General features: G+C 42.9%; 1 protein-coding gene across 1 annotated transcript in view; it reads right to left on the reverse strand.

Annotated features, from left to right (window-relative positions):
- The window catches only part of PACRG (parkin coregulated), a 334,003-nt gene that overhangs the window by 175,518 nt on the left and 138,139 nt on the right, over positions 1–20,346 (reverse strand). The window contains exon 3 of the mRNA XM_077348053.1: positions 8,530–8,701. Within this exon, the coding sequence (XP_077204168.1) occupies positions 8,530–8,701 (172 nt within the window). The remainder of the gene's footprint in view (positions 1–8,529; positions 8,702–20,346) is intronic.

The following is a 20,346-nucleotide window of genomic DNA, read 5'->3' on the forward strand; positions in this document are numbered from 1 at the left end:
CTCCTCCCAGTGGAGGCTGGGTTCCCCACTCCAAGGCTATGCCTCCTAGCTGCCAATCTGCTGGCCAGCAGGGGGACTTACAAGGAAAAAGAGGCCCTGGACCATATCATTGGTACTACACAGGAAATGACATCATCACAACAGTGATGTCTGGGAGATGCTCTGGTATTTAAGCAAAAACTCCATGGTACAAGCCATTTTTTCTATGGAGTTTCCCCCCAAATACCAGAATGTCAGACCAACAATTTTCTGGGTGACTACAGCAATGTGGCCTGGGCATTCCGCTTTCCTTAGTAATTCCACCACCACCACTATCCTCTGCCTGCTGACAGGACAGACCTGGAAACCACATTTTACACTGTTAGTTTTTTTTCATGTTCTTACTATATTCTCAAATATGTATGCTGAAACTGAGAACTACTTGTTTTTGTAATGAAAATGCAATATTTCATAAATTAACTAAAAGCCACTGTTAATATGGCTGTATATGTAAGTGAACTGGAGTACAGAAGTAGAATTTAAGCCTACTATATATGCAGTAATGAAATAATCCTTGAAAACACTTTCAAACCCGTCATAAGAACTTTCATATTATGTATTTGTCAGATTTGTACCTGACCATTCACTGTTGTCTTCTGCTGTATCACCAAGTTCTTCTGAGATATTTGTCTCTTCCTTAGAACAGTAACTTAAATATCTGTGTGTATGCGTATTATCCTGAATAAATGTTATTAAGGTATACATATGCCAAAACATTATTTCCACCAAACTATTTTGAATTTAATCTTGGATCTGCACTGTTCTACGTTTGAACACAGAATAATATCTACTAATGCGAAATATTTGCATGAACACATCAATCTTCAGCCTCAGCACAGCATCCCCCTAACTGCCAGAATAACATTTTAATGTGTGATTTTGTGCTGGTGCAGCAAGATTAGATGATAAGTTTATTATGTTTAGTCAAGTTTCTGTTTTTCTTCTTCTGTTCCCTTTCATTCTGGTCTGTTTTCCTCTTCAGTCATTCTTTTTATCATCAGATATTCATTTCATTCCATTTTTTGCTTTTCTAATTTGATATTCTATTGTTTCTTCTTTTTTCTTTCCACACCAGCTTTCCTCAGACTTTTCTTTACGAAAGTGTTCTGCTCAGTAGTCTATTACTTTTCACCTTTCACGTGATGTATTAATCCTATTCATATAGTTATATTCTTCATATGACTCAGTACCTTCATACAGAATACAAGCATGAATGAATACAACAGGAAAATGCTCCATCTTACAATACTGGAAATTGCTGAAATAAAATTATCCATGCTACACGATCAAATTTAGACATGGCAATTGCCATATATCCTTTGTGTTTCTGAATGTTAGTGCTTAAAAATGGGTACTGCAGACAGAGGCTGTCAGGAGGAAGGACAGCAAGGACTATTAGCCCTTCTGGCTTTTATTGTGAGAATTTAGGGAATAATTATAATCAGCTCTACTCAGAAGTAAGTTTTATGTTATGCAATGTGATTCATACCTATGAACGTGTCTTTAGGATTATAGCCAGAATGACCAAACCAGCAGGCAGATTATGTCATCACATAGACATTATGCACATCCATGTACCCCACGCCTGTGGCCTATGTAAGCAGTAAATACATGATTCACTGGGAATTTTATGCTTGCTTAACAAATCAGACTTCACACATCTACACTGTACAGTTCCATCCTAAACAGAGTTACACTCTTCCATCGATTTCAGTGAGATTACAAGGATATTATTCTGTTTAGGGTTGCAGTGCAGTCTTTCAGTTCCAGTTGAGGTTTGGGAGGTATGTCCACGAAAGAGGAATATTTCAAGAGAGCTGTTCTATACGTTCATAAAGAAATTTTGCAGGATAAAAAGAAACCAACAGAATGCTACAAAAGTCATAAGGGAGAGTGGTATACAAATGTAATAAAAAAACAAACAAATAAAACATTTACAGAAGAATAAATGTTTATTATTCGCAGTATTAGGAAGCTACTAAGTGCAAAGACAATCTCCTGAAAAGTCATCTTTCAAGAAAGAGAAATAATTAGGTGACAAGAATAACTGTATTGACATAAACATTGACATAACAAGAACAAATATTTTAAATATCACTAATATTGTAAAAAGCAGATGTAACAGCTTAATTAATAAAGCCTGAGGAAAATATTAAAAGCCTTTTCAGTTCTTTGCCCCACCATTTATTCTACTTCATTAATTCACTAAGCAAACTGATGTTTTACCTTGTCATTGCAGAAATATCTCAAACTTTAGTTCAGGTTCAAATTTATCAGCAACCAAGTACATATGACCAGACATCTTACCTGCAAGATGGCCAATGAGGAACAACAAACTTGCACATGTATTAACACATGTATTCCCCTATCCCTCCACAGGATGCGCCAGAGCCCCAGTGGTGTACAAAGGAATAATGTTTTTTTTGGGGGGGGGGATTTATTGGACTAAATAAAATCCATTATTTCCAAATAATCTTGGGTCTGAATTCCAATACAGTAGTCAGATTTGGGATTTTTGAAAAATTCTACATTTTATCAGGTTCAATAAACCCAAGAAGGAAAAAAAACCCTATCCTTACCATTGTTTCTATCTAATATTTTGGAAAAGCCCCTTTGAGCAGAGTGCTGTCCAGGTTTCTGTCCTGTCCTTCTGCCCGCATGAGCCAATATGGCCATGCCCAGCAATGCGACCGGATTGGGCTGGCCACTGGAGCACCTATTTTGAGGAGCCATCCAGGAGGTGCGCAAACTGCCTTCCAGCCAGATACTGCCTGGCTGCCAAGGACACCACTCCTTCACGCCTTTTCATTTGCCCTTGCCCTCGCCCCATTCGGCAGCCTGTGTACCTCTGGACATCTCACCCCATCTGCCGCTGCTCCCCAGCCCACTGCTGCTCCTGGCCGCTGTTGGTGGCCGCAGCGGTGGGGAAGCAGAAGCCGAGTAGGTGACGAGATGGCAGGGAGTCGCCAGGCAATGCAGCAGCTGGGAGTCACCAGGTGATGAGGCAGCTGAGAGGCAGTTCCAGTTCTGCGTGGGAAGTGTCAGGGAGCCGGAAATCAGGACATCTGCGAGCATGAGGTTACGAGGAGGCGGCAGCCACAGCAGCGCATGCTCCCCATACACCCGCAGCGTTCCCCCCAAACACCTCCCTGCTAGCGCCTGCTGCATTCACATATGCAACGGGTTTTTTGCCTTGTTTTAAAATAAAATCCAACCTGACCCTGGGGTTGGCTTGGCTTCTCCTGCAGTACAGCTTAATCTGGCCCCAGGATATGCATGAGATAAGGAGAGACCACCCCACCACGTGAATATCTATTCTGGAGGGCTGCTTCTGCAGCAGAGTTTAAAACTGCACTGCAGGTAAAGCTGTCCCCATGATCTGCTGCAGCGAAGATGTCTCTAGCTCCTGCATGCAGACCTGAGAAGATCAGGTGGGGTGGCAGGAGCTGAGAGCTCTGCACTGCCCTGGCTGATCCTGGGCTGACATCTCTTGCATCTTGGTTTAAACTGAGCGACAAGAGGAGCCAGACCTAGCCAAGGTGGCACGGATTTCTCAGCTCCCAATGTCCCGACTAATATATATACCTGAGCATCTCCAACAGAAAGCCAAAGGAAATTAATGTGTGTGTTTTTTTGGCTTCAGCTATACCAGTAGCCAATCAGGTATTTCGGAGGTATTTTATGGTTTAGCCAGATGGACACCTCTAATAGTTTTATTTTAGAAGCCCTTTTCCTTTTCATACTTATGAATGGAGAAAATCAGTTATATCCCTCTTTATGTATCATAATGAACATTTATCTCAATTCCAGTTAGGATTACCAAGCTCCAGGTGGTGGCTGGAGATCTCCCACTAGTACAACTTATCTGGGTGACAGAGATCAGTTCATGTGGAGAAAATGGCCATTTTAGAAGACCAATCCTAAGGCATTGTACCCATTTGAAGTCTCTCCTGTTCCCAAACCATACCCTCTTCAGATTCCCTCTCCCCCCCAAAATCTCCAAGGGCCATTCCGCACAGTGTTAATATTACTGAAGTCTTACCATTGTGTAACGCTATTTTTTTAACATTACGCATGACATCATAGACAATCTGCAACACTCCTGCAAAAATTGCTTCTTTGTAGCGCTTTTCGGGGAATCCACAAAAGTGGATTCCCCCTAAAAAAATCCGCTAGACTCTTGAGAACCTGCAACACATCCGAAAAAGACATGTGCATTCTCAGTATAGCAGTAGCAAGCATGTCCCTCCCTAATTATTATTATTATTATTATTATTTCAATTTATTTCCCGTCACTCCCAAATGGCTCGTGGTGGGTTACAGTGTCTTAAAACCCCATTAAAAGACTTCAAACCATCACAACATGGCAGAGCAAAAATCCCCTTCCTACCCCCATTAATAAAAGGGGGGTGGAGAAGGAGGTCAATGATGTTAAGCCCGGGGGGGGAGCAGTCGATGTACCGTGCCAACCCCAGCCTCAACCGTAGACCTGGTGGAAGAGCTCCGTTTTGCAGGCCCTGTGGAAAAATGAAAGATCCCGCAGGGCCCGCAGCTTTCCCAGGAGCTCGTTCCACCAGGTGGGGGCCAGGACCAAAAAGGCCCTGGCCCTGGTCGAGGCTAGGCACGCTTCCCTGGGGCCAGGAATGACCAGGAGGTTCTCACCTGCAGAGCGCAAAGCCCTGCGGGGGGCATAGGGCGATAGGCGGTCCCTCAGGTATGTGGGTCCCACCCCGCGTAAAGCCTTAAAGTTTAAGACCAGAACCTTGAACTCTAAGTTCTCACACCCGAGCTTCTGGTGTTACGATTGCCATTCCCCCCCCCCCTTAAACCAGCAAAAGCAATGAATAAGCAATGCTTATTTGGCTGAAATCCCTCCACAAGCAATTGTCTGTAAAGTTTCCAATCACAATACAGCCCCGTTCAATACTGCCCGTAATTTCGGCCAGAAATTGCACGGGGGGGGGGGGTTAACTTTAAGAGTGTGTAAACGATTAAGCGCCAGCTCCTACGCCAGTGAAAAGGGTCTTTCTTATACATTGAATGAACAAATATGCGTTGCTACAAGTGTTTTCGGGTTTTTTAAAAACAGTTTTTAAAGGGAAGCACAAACACAACAGTAAAAGTAAGCATCAAATCCTTGAACCAGATCCGGGCAGCAACTGGTAACCAATGCAGCTGCCTCAGCACAGGCTGGATATGGGCCCTCCATGATGTTCCTGTGAAGACCCTAGCAGCCACATTCTGCACCAGCTGTAACTTCCGGATCAGGCCCAAGGACAGCTCCCGTATATAGCGAGTTAAAGAAATCTATTCTGGAGGTGACATAGTATAACCAAACAGCTGAGGTGGTCTTGATTGTGCATCTCAAAAGAACAGACAGTTGGATTTCCAGTCTTTTAAGAAGGCACCTATTCTTGATTTAAACACTTAAGATAAAGTAGAATATCTACCTCCCTATTTACTATATTTACAAGCTTAACATTTGTACTCTGTAATCTATACATTTTAAGCATTCTTGATACACCAGTCCTTCCAGCACATCAGTATTTCCCCCTTAATTTCTTCCCTGCTCTTGTGTTGTTTTCCTGAGTTCTAAAAATATTTTTACAATGCATTTGGAAAGGCCAGGCAGACCGTAACGTCATACAAAATGTGGAATGATGAAATTACATTAAGCCAAAAACACATTTTGGTGTACTAGAATTGTCTTATCAAGTTTTAACTGCAAATCCTGAACTATTCTTTGTTATTCCTTTCTTGTTCCTCTTTCATCCATTTTTAGGAAGATTCTGGCGCCATTGTAGTCCCCCCAAAAAAGTTCTCAACCCAAACCTTCCAATGAAAGCGACCTGTTTTACAGCTAGGTTTTATAGCTATTGATTCAAGAGTTATTGATTCAGGGTACAGATCTGTTTTCTCAGATCTACTGGGAAAGCTTCGGTTTTAAGCAAACCAAAATATTGGTTTATGTGGAGAAGATTAAGGAGGCACTAAGAGGATAGCTGTTGTACCACTCATACCTTTTCTGCACTCGAGGCACCTTGCTGAACAGCTGCTAGGTGTATGTGATGGGGCAGTTTTCCCTGCTGCTTCCTGCATCCCCACAGGGGACTGTTTTCAGTAATGCACCCCATATGCCCCAGATTTCTGCCTCCAGACGAGACATCCAGGGCTGAGAGGTTCTGCTGCATGGATGGAGTGTGTGGGGTTTTTTTTTCTGTTTTGGAATGTGGTATACGGCATTCTTAAGCAAAAAAATGCCCCAGGCGGTTCAGTGGCACTGCACAGTACTGTGGAATTGCCTACAGCATTTTGTGTCCCTTCTGGGACACCGTAGTTGGCCCAGGGTGGGGAAGAAGCTAGAAAAGAGAATGTGCAAATATCCACATTCGTTTGCTGCAGGAAATGGAGGGCCTAAATTGGAACAGGCCATGGACAGACCTGGGCCAGCACCGACATCATGTGGAAGTGGAGTTTAGCCTCGCAACTCAATAAGTGCCGGCCTGGGTCTAATTCCCCATGTGGAAAAGGTACCATTGTATCTTTAGTCTCCATCTTCAGTCTCATTGTAAAAGGTGGGCTATAAAATTAAAAGCAAAGAATTGGAGGCACAAAAATATTACGCACATAAGCACAAGTTTAAGAACATTTACTGTGTGTGTGTGTGTGTGTGTGTGTGTATGTATGAAATTGGAATAGGCTAGTTGAATTAACATAGGAACAAATTGATAAAGCCTGGTTACATTAAAAATCATTACAATAAACAAAAGTTGCTAATGATGGAAGATACAAGAACATAAGAAGAGGCCACTGTATCAGAACAATAGTATATCTAGTCCAGCATCACATAGAATAATAGAATCATAGAATCATAGAGATGGAAGGGGCCATACAGGCCATCTAGTCCAACCCCCTGCTCAATGCAGGATTAGCCCTAGCATCCTAAAGCATCCAAGAAAAGTGTGTTTCCAATCTTTGCTCGAAGACTGCCAGTGAGGGGGAGCTCACCACCTCCTTAGGCAGCCTATTCCACTGCTGAACTACTCTGACTGTGAATTTTTTTTCCTGATATCTACAACTTTCCTGATATCTACGAGCCACAAGTGAGTGGCGGGTAATAAATCCAATAATTAAAATAATAATAATAATAAAACTCTCATTGTAGTTTAAACCCATTACTGTGCGTCCTTTCCTCTGCAGCCAACACAAACAGCATCCTGCCCTCCTCACGTTATCCTCCATCACTATATCCTCTGGCAGCAAATTCCACATTTTAATAATTCTCTGTGTAAAGTAGTCTTTCCTTGTTCATCCTGAATCTACTGCCCATCAGCTTTAGTGGAAATCCTTGGGTTCTTGTATTTTGGGAGTAGATGAAACATTCCTCTGTGTCAACTGTCTTCACCCCATACATACTTTTATATGTTTTGTATCATATCTGCCCTTAGTCATCAGTTGTCTAAACTGAAAAGTCTCAGTTGCTAATTTTTGGAGAGGGGCGGTTTAGAAATCCATAAGCACACAAACGAACAGACAAACAAACATTCTAGCCTTTTCTCATTGGGGAGAAGAAGAAGAAGAAGAAGAAGAAGAAGAAGAAGAAGAAGAAGAAGAAGAAGAAGAAGAAGAAGAAGAAGAAGAAGAAGAGTTGGTTCTTATATGCCGCGTTTCCCTACCCGAAGGAGGCTGAATGCAGCTTACAGTAACCTTCCCATTCCTCTCCCCACAACAGACACCCTGTGAAGTGGGTGAGGCTGAGAGAGCCCTGATATTGCTGCTCGGTCAGAACAGTTTTATCAGTGCCGTGGCGAGCCCAAGGTCACCCAGCTGGCTGCATGTGGGGGAGTGCAGAATCGAACCTGGCATGCCAGATTAGAAGTCCGCACTCATAACCACTACACCAAACTGGCTCACTACACCAAACTAGTTCGCCAACTCCCTAATCACTTTGCTCGCCCTTCTCTGTATTTTTCCCAGCTCTGCAATGTCCTCTTAGAGATACGGAGACCAGAACTGTACAAAGTGTTCCAAATGAGGTTGCACCATAGGTTTATACATGGGGCATTACGATATAAGATTGGAAAGAAACTTTACTGGGATGCTTGAAAATAATATAAGAATAAAATAAAATAAAAAAAAACAAAGTGCTTTAAATACTTCAAGCTTCTTTTGTTGCTTTCTTCACTGTAAGTTTTCATATGGTAGTTGGTTGAGTTAAAAAAAAAATAAGCATTTTAACTTTAAATACTAAAAATGACATTCCAATGAGAAAAAAAGACAAGCCAGATAGTGTAGTTCTATGGAACGGGCAGAAAATATATGACTGAAGGCAAAAGCTTTTAGGTCTCTAGCTCACAACTGACTCAAATTTACCATCATTTCCTAGAAATACAAAGTCTGCCAAGCTGCAGTGTTCAATTAGCAACTTGTCATAAACTAAATAACATAACTTCAACGTTAGTTAGTTTTCCCCTCCACATGCACACTTACTTTTTATTGGGATAATGAGCTGAGGAATGACAGGAAGAATCTTGTTCCCTCCATGTTCTAGCATATCATGGATACCTTGCCGAGCAAAGAACTCATAGGGAAATTGCATCTCACAAAGACCATCGAAAAATAGTGGTAAGTAGTGGTGATAGTCCAGCTTCTCTATCTCCACCTGAAAAAGCATACAAGTAAAAGAAAGAGAGATCTAAATTAAGTGTATATCTAGGTAACCTACAACATTCATAGTAACCTCCTAAGAGAATCACTGACCAAAACAAAATACTGTATCCAACCAAGTTTTTAATAATACCTAATAATCAATTCCACTATAATCAAAATAAGGATAATTAACTATGTGTTCTTGATATTATATTTCCATATATCACTGATTTACTGATTCCAGGGAATAAGGTAAAAGTGGATAAGAACATATGAAGAATAACATTTAACATACTAAATGTTACTGTTATTGTTACCTGAATGATGTTATCTGTACTATTTTGTTGTTTCATATAAACCGCTCTGAGCCTTTGGGGAGGGCGGTATATAAATACAATATAAATATAAATAAATATAAATACCAAACAGCAAGCATTAAGGAAATGTAGTCTAGATGCATTTTTAATACAGTATTTGTGGCATGAAACCATTTCTGATGCAGTGCTAAGCATGGACTTTCTCCATTCTGAATGGATTCAAGTAAAGATTGAGAAAACATTTCTGTTCATATTCAATTGTTTGATGGTAAAGTCCAGTAAAAGGTTTGCATTTCTCTTATTTTTTCTGCAAGTGGTGAAACACAATTTAAAGTGCTTTGATATTCAACTATGCCCTCCTTAAATCAGTTTCCCTCTGAAGCAACCAAATTCACCTCATATGACTTTGAAGAGAAATTTAATTTTGTTTTCATTTAATTATAACAGCTACAAAGCTATTAGCAAGTTCCAATTATTGTCTATAACTTTCATTCTACTATAATTCCCCCAGTTTAAACCATGCTAAACACCTAGAACACTAAGCTAGTTTTCATGAGAAATTGCCAATCTTGGAATACTTTTACAAAACCCTTTCAAGAACTGTATTTTGGGATACAGCTGTCGGAAAGAGTTTCATTAGCAACTGGTACCATTTTGGAAAGATTTAAGAAGATATTGGATTTCTTTTTTAAAAAAATTAGTAGGTGGGTGTGAAGCCAACTGTTCTTTATCTTGCAGTGTTTAATGGCCTCCCACAATATGGAATACAGAAATATTTTAGCATTGAATTCCCTAGTGTGAAACCTTTCACTTCTGTGTTTATTATTTAGCTTTGAAATGTAACTATTATGCAAATATTCTGAGATAAATAGGACTTTTTTGTTTATACCCAGAACATGCTTCTGTATTTCCAGTTTCTCCCACAAAAAGATTCTGAGTCAAAACTAAAAATGCTTGGCTGCACTTAACTGTATCTGCTGAGACACTGCTAACAGCTGTGTATGTGTTTCTCTTTCTCATAAAGAGACTTCACAAGAGTTATTATGAACCATACATTTAGCAATAACTATATAAACTGTAAAGTCAGAAGAATCCTAGCAATTCCCATTGCTTCAAAATTTTCTCACTACAGATCAAGTCTCAGATTTTAAAAAAAATTCCCCACTGGAAAAGGAATATTTTTATTAACATTTCTACCAATATTAAAATCTCACATATGTTTCACAGAGGACAGCTACCATACAGCTCTTCCTTAATCATAAATAAAATCACATACAAAATTTGCTCTGAATTTTCATTTCATAAATGAAATCTGAAGTACAAAGCACTTTTATACTGCCTGGATTATATTAGGCATATTGTGAGCCCCTGATCAACAGCTGCAAGAATAAAGATCAGGATTAATATACTCAAATTAGCTGATACCAACTAAGGGACCAGATGATCATGGTTTAAGAACAGCTGCCCTGAACCTTGCCTATTTTGTTGCTCAACAGCATGTTACAAACTTGACAGGAATTTAAATCAGTTACTGTTACTCCATTAGGAATTTTTTTGAGCACAACCACAAGAGGAATGAAGCAGCCTTAAACATACTGATTCCCTTTCTAGAGTCACATATTGCCCTAGTATCTCAGCTGCAATGTTATCCTGAAGAAATACAGCTCTGCAGGGGCATCACCAATTCGCTTTGCCAATTAAAAAAGTGAAAATCTTTTTGGTCCAGCATGGAGTGTGTTAATCTGTCACTGAATCAAAAACTGGCAGCAAACTGATTTCTTTCAAAGAATCTTACGTTGATAGAGAACTGTAGAACTTTCATGGTATTCCATGCAAAAAGCAATTAATGTTGTGAAAAACTCTGAGTGTTCCATTATTTATTGTAGAGGAGGAATTACATGCCTAAGGCGGAAAATTTAAATACAATTTAATAGGAAGCAAGTTACATGGAATTCTATGGGACATTTTTTGTCATCAGGTCACAGCTGATTTATAGTGACACCATAGGGTTTTTGAGGCATAAGACATTCACAAGGGGTTTGTCATTGTTTGCGTTTGTGTATTCCTTGGTGATCTCCCATCCAAATACTGACCAGGACTGACTGCTTAGTTTCCAAGATGTGATAAGATCAGGCTAGCCTGAGCTCTCCAGGGCTCTTTCTGTAGACTTTGGATAATGCACATCAATGTGCTTTTGCAACTGCATTTTTCTGTGCAGAACAAGCACACTGAAAGTACATTATCCAACATGTGCAGAATGATTGGGGCCAATGGGACTTGCTTTTGAATAAGCATAATTAAGATTGCATTGGAAATTCTCTCCCATATAAAAAAATACAGGATAAAAAAAGGAAGAAGGAGCAAAGCTGAGATAAGGAACTACAAAATCCAAGATCAATGGATGGCTACCACAGATAATAAGAGTTATTTGTGATTTCATGATTTAAGTTGGCCAATGAGAAAAGCCGTCTACATCCCACACAGCCAGAACACTTAACCCCATCTACTCTCAACTCATATGTATAGAGGAAAGGGAAAGAAGAGATCCATGCTCCTTTGCCTTCCCAGAAGCCCTAAATGAGATAAAACAACATCTTCAGCCTCACCCAAGACACAGGGACAATCTTAGCGAGGGAATCCAGGGCAGCTGCCTCAGTCCCAGGCTGATCAGGCATCTAAGCACCCATGGAGGGGAAAATAGCAGCAGGCCACCTTATGCTCCCACCAGGGCTTGGGAAGAGCATGACTGCCATGCATGCAAGCATGCCCTTCCTGAAGAACTCAAGCCAGGTGGCTGGCTCAGTGGCAGCAGAGAAATAAAGATAAAAAGGGCTCTTGTCTATTTGGCACTTCCTTGAGAGATTGTTCGGGTCCACAGCTTGTCTATTGTAAATTATTAGAAAATTTGAAACTAGTTTAAAAGACGAGTATATCAACCATGTTCAGGAGAACTGGTGATGATGAATGGTAGATTTGACCAAATTAATTTCTGAGTTTTATGACTTTCATAAATACTTTTTTTTTAAGTGTATTATTTACATTACTTTCTTTTTATCCAATAAAAGCTCTATATACCTTGATCTTGAACTGTGAATAGTTGGTGTTAATAACTTATCACCAAGGGTAAAAGTTAGACTTCCATATCTAGGTCCAAAAGGCAAGAAAAATCACTTGTGCATTATGAGCTCAATGTAAAATTATATCACTCCTTGGGGCAGAAAAGGTTTGGTTGTTAGATATCAAAATGGAAGAAGAGAATGAGAAAGACAGAAATTTATCAAATGGATTAGTGGAAGAAGAATGTAGTAAATTGGTTGCGGCAGCAGTCTCATAAAACAGTGGTCCCCAATCTTTTTATCATCAGGGACCTGTCAACGGTTGACAATTTTACTGAGGCCCATGGGGGGGGGTTGTCTTTTGTCGAGGGCCGCCGCCGCTGTCTGAACCCGTGCTCCATTTGCTTTCCCGCCGGTGCCCCTGACTTCCTGCCACCCATTGGGGGGCGCTGCCAGCAGCAGCTGTGCAGTGCCACGCCGAGTGGGAGCTCCAGCCATGGCGGCCGCTAGAGAGCACCAAAGGTGAGCCAGTGGCAGAGTGGCAGGGCAGCGATATGCTGTCTGAATCTGTCTGCCCATGAGGTTGGGAGTTCAATCCCAGCAGCCGGCTCAAGGTCGACTCAGCCATCCATCCTTCCGAGGTCGGTAAAATGAGTACCCAGCTTGCTTGCTGGGGGGTAAACGGTGATGACTGGGGAAGGCACTGGCAAACCACCCCGTATTGAGTCTGCCAAGAAAACGCTAGAGGGCGTCACCCCAAGGGTCAGACATGACTCGGTGCTTGCACAGGGGATACCTTTACCTTTACCTTTACACTGCCGTTTCCAAATTCTCGTTGACAGTAATCTATCTATCTATCTATCTATCTATCTATCTATCTATCTATCTATCTATCTATCTATCTATCTATCTATCTATCTATCTATCTATCTATCTATCTATCTATCTATCTATCTATCTATCTATCTATCTATCTATCTATCTATCTATCATACTTCTATACCGCCCTCCCTGGAGGCTCAGGGCGGTTTACATTATAACAGAGAACAATACATAAAACAGTCTGTAAAACATGTATAACTGATAACTAATAATTGTAACCAAATAACAACACAGTATAACAGTAAACAATATAGTAATACAAACAGGTCCAGGGCTTATTGATGGGATTCTGAGGGGGGGGGAGGGGAGCAGGGGCCCTTGGTCGCTGTTGATTACGTCTGTTTTTCCCCCCTTCAGATCTTAATTTGCAATTTCCCAGTGAGGAAATCCTGCAAGTATAAGGGAACATAGGGAATTATTAAAGGAAAAGGAATTGCAGGTGGTGTCTAAGGGAAAAGATGAAGCAGATAATCAGGAAACGGGCACGCTTGATGGTGCTGGCAAGTAGAAGTCCCAAGATAAAAATCAGGGAGCTGTTTATTTCAGTAGAAATAATAGTCAATTAATTTTTAATATCTATATTACATTGAAAGAGCTCAAGCTTGTATCAGCTACTGTAACAGCTAATATTCCAGTAATAAGTACTGTAGTAAATGAGAGGATTTTACAGGTGGCCCATCCCAAAACAATAATAAAACACAAATCTTTGTTGTGTAATGGACATTAAGCAATTGGTCAAGAACATTATTTTATCTTTAATTTCCCTTGGTGAAAATACTAATATTATTGATTATATTTTATTATCTAATAAGGGCCCCACTGAAAGTATACTTTAAAAATTGTTCCAGTACAAGATAGTGGCTGTTTGAAACAACTCCCCCCATGCCCCCCCAAATAATTCTAAAACAATTAGATAAAACTGAGTGTTTGATATTGGGCAATAGGTGGTTAAAGTGGAATAGACAGTTCTAAGAAAAATAAACGTAGTTATTGTGTTTATTATTATTGTGCCGCCATGTAGTGACATTTTAAAGTCTTTTAATGGGAGTTTTAATGGGGTTTTAAGACACTGTAACCTGCCACGAGCCATTTGGGAATGGCGGGAAATAAATCGAAATAACAACAACAACAACAACAACAACAACAACAACAACAACAACAACAACAACAACAACAATAATAATAATAATAGTAAGGGGGAATATTCTGTTGGAATACATAATGAAATTAATGCTTTTGAGACTCAATCCAAGAATTAGAACTTTTGGTGATGTCCGGGTTTTCCTGGACTCTCGGGCCGCCAGCCGTCCATGCCCCTTCCAGATGGCGACCCGGTGCAGCTCCAGAATGCTGCCGCATGGACTTGTCCTCACTCACAGGGACTTACGGGCTTGGCGAGCCGGGCAAGCCAGTCAGAGGCTGAGAGAGACGGGATGGGGGTTGGCGGATCGTGCGGTGACAGGGGACGGCCTGAAGGCTCTGGAAGGGAGGAGATGTCGCCGGATGCTTCGGCGGTGGTCGTGAAGTTGCGCCCGAAGGAGTGTGGCTTGATGGAGCCGAGAGACGCTGAGGATAGTCAAAGGAGCCGGTCTGTGGAGGCTGGGAGGGCCAGCAGTGGCTGAGAGGGAAAGTGGCAACTGGGTGAAGGGGCATGGCTTTTGGGTGGCCAAGGAATGGAGGAAGGGCACACAGGGTGTAGGGAGGAAGGCACGTTAAGGGAAGGTATATTAACGGAGTAGGGAAATTGGGTGGGGTTGGTGGATTGGTCTGGAGAGAGCACAGGAACCTACAGGAGAAAGAAGGCACAATAAAGAGACACAGAAAGAGCTTATCGAGTGCCTCTGGGTCGTTGTTGACACTGGAGGCGAAGGAGTCGTGGGACCCTGAGGAAGTGGTAGACAAAACACTGCCAAATCACAGCCAGTGTGAGACAATCCCTCCCCTCCCCTGTCCGGAGAGGGGTGCAAGGCCAGTCAATAGTAGCTGAGCACTGGGGGAGCAGGCAAAAGGAGGGGCCGCCACTTGGGACCCCCGCAAAGCTTGACAGGTGCCTGCTATGGACTTGGCTTAAAACCTAAGATCTGAGAGCCAAATCCAGTTTGATAAATGGTATGGGGAGAGTAAGAAATGATTGGCTACAGAGTTAAGGAAACTAAAAAGGAAATACAACGATATAGGTTAGCTATCAGGAAAATAATTTTCACAGTCAATGTAGTTCAGCAGTGGAATAGGCTGCCTAAGGAGGTGGTGAGCTCCCCCTCACTGGCAGTCTTCAAACAAAGGTTGGATACACACTTTTCTTGGTTGCTTTAGGATGCTCGGGGCTGATCCTGCATTGAGCAGGAGTTTGGACTAGATGGCCTGTATGGCCCCTTCCAACTCTATGATTCTATGAAAAGATCTCTGCTTCTTATGTGCAAGTAGCTTGTTTATAATTTAATCATAAGACTTTGCTTAACAAATCAACATACTATGATCTGTAAGGGAAAGAGCTAAGAAATTTACTAATTCAAAATTATTCACATGAATTTTATTATTTTATTATTATATTTCAATTTATTTTCCGCCACTCCCAAATGCCTCGTGGCGGGTTACAATGTCTTAAGACCCCATTAAAACTCCCATTAAAAGACTTAAAACCATCACAACATGGCAGAGCAATAACAAAGTCTCCTTCTTACCCCCATTCCTAAAGAGGGGGGCAGAGGAGAAGGAGGTCAGCGATGTTTGAGAAGAAGCCTGAGGGAGAACAATCGATGTACCACGGCAGCCCCAGCCTCAACCGTAGACGTGGCGGAAGAGTTCCGTCTTGCAGGCCCTGCAGAACACTGAGAGGTCCCGCAGCTCTCCCGGGAGCTCATTCCTCCAGGTGGGGGCCAGGACCAAAAAGGCCCTGGCCCTGGCCCTGGTCAAGGCTAGGCATGCTTCCCTAGGGCTGGGAATGACCAGGAGATTCTCACCCGCAGAGCGCAGAGCCCTGTGGGGGGCATAGAGCGATAGGCGGTCCCTCAGGTATGTGGGTCCCAGCCTACGTAAAACCTTAAAGGTTAAGATCAAAACCTTGAAATGGATCCAGGCAGCAATTGGCAACCAGTGCAGCTGCCTCAGTACAGGCTGGATATGGACCCTCCAAGGTGTACCAGTGAGGACCCTAGCAGCTGCGTTTTGCACTAGCTGGAGTTTCCAGATCAAGGACAAGGGTAGGCTCGCATAGAGCAAGTTACAGAAATCTATTCTGGAGGTGACCATTGCATGGATCACAGTGGCCAGGTGTTTGGGGGACAGATAGGGCGCTAGTAGTCGGGCTTGGCGACGAATGGAAAAATGCCTGGCTGGCTACTTTCTTGACCTGTGCCTCCATAGTCAGGGAGGCATCAATGGTCACACCCAAGTTTCTGGCCTGGGACGCGATGGTAAGATGCACCCCTGCCAGGGTGGGTAAATGTGCTTCCTGATCCCGCCCCTACTTCCCAGCCACAGGACCTCCGTCTTGGAGGGGTTGAGTTTCAGGTGACTCTGTTCGAACCATTCTGTCACTGCTTCCAAACATCTGGCAAATGGTTCCGGGGGACAGTCCAGGTGGCCATCCATAAGGAGATAGAGCAGGGTATCATCAGCGTACTGATGGCAGCCCAAACCAAAACTCCGTACCAGCTGGGCCAGAGGGCGCATAAAGATGTTGAATAGTGTGGGGGAGAGAATCACGCCCTGTGGGACCCCACACGGGAGTCCATAAGGGCGCGAGAGCTCATCCCCCACGGCAACCCTCTGGGTCTGGTTCTCGAGGAAGGAGTGTATCCAGTGCAAGGCTGTACCCCGTATCCCCGTACTGGCGAGGCAGTGGACCAATAACTCATGGTCCACGAAGTCAAAGGCAGCTGACAGATTCAAAAGGACCAACACGGCTGACCCGCCTCTATCCCGCTGGTGACGGAGATCATCCAGCAGGGCGACCAACACCGTCTCAACCCCATGGCCAGGATGGAAGCCAGACTGATATGGATCGAGTGCTGAACTATATGGTTACACAGGGTATATGGTTGCACAGGGAATAAAGAAGATAATACTTTTATCAATAGGTATTGGTACAACAGCATGGTGTAGTGGTTAAATTAGGATCTAGGGGGCTCAGGTTTGAATGGTGATAACTTACTGAGACATTGGGCCAGTCATACACTATGAAACTAGCCTTCCTCACAGGGTTGTTGTGAAAATAAAAAGGATAAGGAGGGAATATTATAAGCCACTTTAGATACCTATTGGGGAGAAAATAGGGTATAAATAAAGTAAATAAATCAAAAAAATTAAAATATTTTACTTGACTCTAACTCCAAACCCACAATTGTTAGACGAAGGTTGGTCAGTTCATTGGTCAGTGTTACAGCAAGGGGTTATGGCAAGCAATGGTTATATAGCCTGCACAACAGAGATGGACTTCGTTTGAACCAAAAAGGAACTACAGTACACACACAATATAAAAAGGATAGCCTTCTGTAAATTTTCCAGCTTTCTGATATCCAAATCATTAATCCATACAGGGGCATTAAAAATAGTTACTATTAGTGTAATTTCACTAAAATCAGCCACTGTACAAAATGACAACTAAGCAGCAAACATTATTCTGATTTTTGAAGAGGGATCTATAGGAAAACCAGAGAATTACATTCCATTTAGCCTAACATCTGTATCAGGCAAATAAGTAGAAATTTCAACAAAAGGATGAATTATTAGACACACAGAAGAACAAAGCCTGCTGAGAAAAAAATCAACATGGCTTCTTCAAAGGGAAGGCATGTTTCAGCAGACTTCTGGAGCTTTTCCAAGAAAGTAAACAGTCATGTAGAGGTGAGCTGGTAGACATTATATACCTGGACTTTCAAGAAGCATTTGACAAGGTACCTCAACAATAATTTTATAGAATCAAAAGCTGTTTAAATAACAGAAGCAAAGAGCAGGCATATCTAGATAGTTCTTACAATGGAGAAAATTAAGAAGTGGACCCACAGGGATCAGTATTTGTACACATGTGATTTATTTTTTTCATAAATTATCTGGAACTGTGGGCAAGTAGTGTAGTGGATGAGCTTCCAGAAGATATAAAAATTATTTGGGATACTGAAAACCAAGGCCAACTGTAAAGAGATCCAAGGGCTTCTCCAAAAATTGGGAGTGAGAAACAATGGGAGTCCATTATTTTGGACACTTCTTGGAGAACAGGTGAGGTGCCAGATGATTGGAGGCAGGCAAATGTTGTCCTCATCTTCAAGAGAGGGAAAAAGTAGAATCTGGGTAACTACCGACCCATCAGCCTGACATCTGTAGCTGGCAAAATTTTGAAACAAATCATCAAACAGTTGGTCCTTGAACAGCTAGAACAGAAAGCTGTGATTTCTAAGACTCAGCACAGGTTTCACAAAAACAAATCATATCAGACCAAACTTATCTCTTTTTTCGATAAAGTGACTACTTTGCTGGATCAGGGGAATGCTGTGGACATAGTTTATCTGGATTTCAGTAAAGCTTTTGATAAGGTTCCACATGATATTCTTGTTGACAAGCTGATTAAATGTTGTATGGATCCTACTTCTGTCAGGTGGTTTGATAACTGGTTGACAGTTCATACCCAAAGGGTACTTATTAATGGTTCAGCATCCTCTTGGAGAAGAGTGACAAGTGGGGTGACCCAGAAATCTGTCCTCGGGCCTGTGTTGTTCAACATATTTATACATGACTAGAAAATAAGCCCGCTGTAATCAAAATACAGCAGGCGCTAGCAGGGCTGGAGAGTTTGGGGTTGCGGCAGGGCCAGAGCACATAACCAAGGCTGGGAGGTGGGCATCCGGTGAGGCAGCGGCAAGTCGTCCTCAACCCCCCCCCCGCCCCATGGCCTACCGGAGTTTGTGGGTGCGAGGCAGGAACTGGCGGCGGATGGGCTGGAGGCAGGAGACAGCTGCTCGCTGGAGTCTGGAATGGCTTGGTGCAGCTCCTCCAGCGCAGCTCCCCAAGCTTCGAGCATTGGGTGGGTGGGGTGCCCGGCACCGCCGCTCCAGCACGGGGCTCAGCTGGCCGCTCCTGGCTGCATGGGCCAGAGGGCGAACTCAGCTGTGTGCAGGTGGGGCGGGCGGCAGCTGCGGTGATGCGGGGGCATCTTGTGGCAGCAGGTGGCACTGCGGGCTGCTCCCGGCTGTGTGGGCCGGCAGCAAGCCATTCCGGTGGCAGCCGCAGCCGCTGGGCCCTCCTTGTCTCGTGGGCAGGCGGCGACCTGCCCTGTCGATGGTGAGCCAGGTAATGGCGGCAGCTGGCCGCATGCGAGCGAAGTCGGAGGCAGTCCGGTGGCAAGGGACCAATTTGTCAGTCTGGTGGCAAGGGACCAATTGCGAGCCGCGCTGCGTGTGGCTCGCAATTGGTCCCTTGCCGCGGGACTGACAATTGGAGGCCCAATCGGCAGGCGCGATTGGGCCCTCCAATTGTCAGTCTGGGGGAAGGGGCCTATCGGCACCCTTCCTCATCCCGGACAGGGCCCGCCCTCAGGGCCCTTACTGCTTTATTTTATCCGCTCCGCTAGGAGTCAAAGGTGAGGAGTCAAAGGTGCAGGACTCGCCCACTCCTTGATACCTCTGATATGGAAGAGAAGGGTATTCAAGCACCTGGTTTCTCTTCCTCTTGAGAAGCTTCCTCCCCTCTATGGTCACTCTGAGACAGTCTAGCAGAGATGGAACCAGTCTCAACCAACTCCTCCATGGCCACGGCTTTCTGCAGTTTCAATAAGTCAGGATATGTTCCCATGGATCCATCCATCCCTTTCTCATCTTGCAAGACCACCTCTTAGGCTTGTGGATCAGCAATGTCTGGTTCCCCAGAGGCTCATTCCCCAGATGTCCCTGAAATAGGTTCCTCTGGAGAAAATTGCTGCTTTGAGGGTGGAATTGATAGCATTGTATCCTGTCCTCCCAAGGCCCCACCCCAGATATTCAGGAGTTAGAGGTTCAAGTCTATTTGGGAGTAAGCCCCAATTAATAGACTTTTATCTATTTTCTAATGCAATTCTAAACAGGTCAACTCAAAATTTCACTCAGCCTATTCAACAGGGCTTATTCCCTATAAAATATTATTAAGATTGTACTATTAATAGTTATCATATCCCATGTACCCTGTACAACTTGGAAGTAGCAATATTCTCTTAATGACTCTTCGGTGTTTAAAATTTTAATGAATTTGACAGAATGTATGAAAAACAAAATGACAGATATTCCAAAGGACACCACGAGTCAATGGCATTAGCATAAACTTTGAAATAAGTGCTGATTGTAATGCAAACAGATAACTTCTGGTAATTTTAGAGAATAAAACAAAATGTCCTGTTTATGAAACGTTACTTATCTTGCTTTCTATGAGGAATTCTC

Source organism: Paroedura picta, chromosome 1, assembly GCF_049243985.1.
Source record: "Paroedura picta isolate Pp20150507F chromosome 1, Ppicta_v3.0, whole genome shotgun sequence".
Taxonomy (NCBI): Eukaryota; Metazoa; Chordata; class Lepidosauria; order Squamata; family Gekkonidae; genus Paroedura; species Paroedura picta.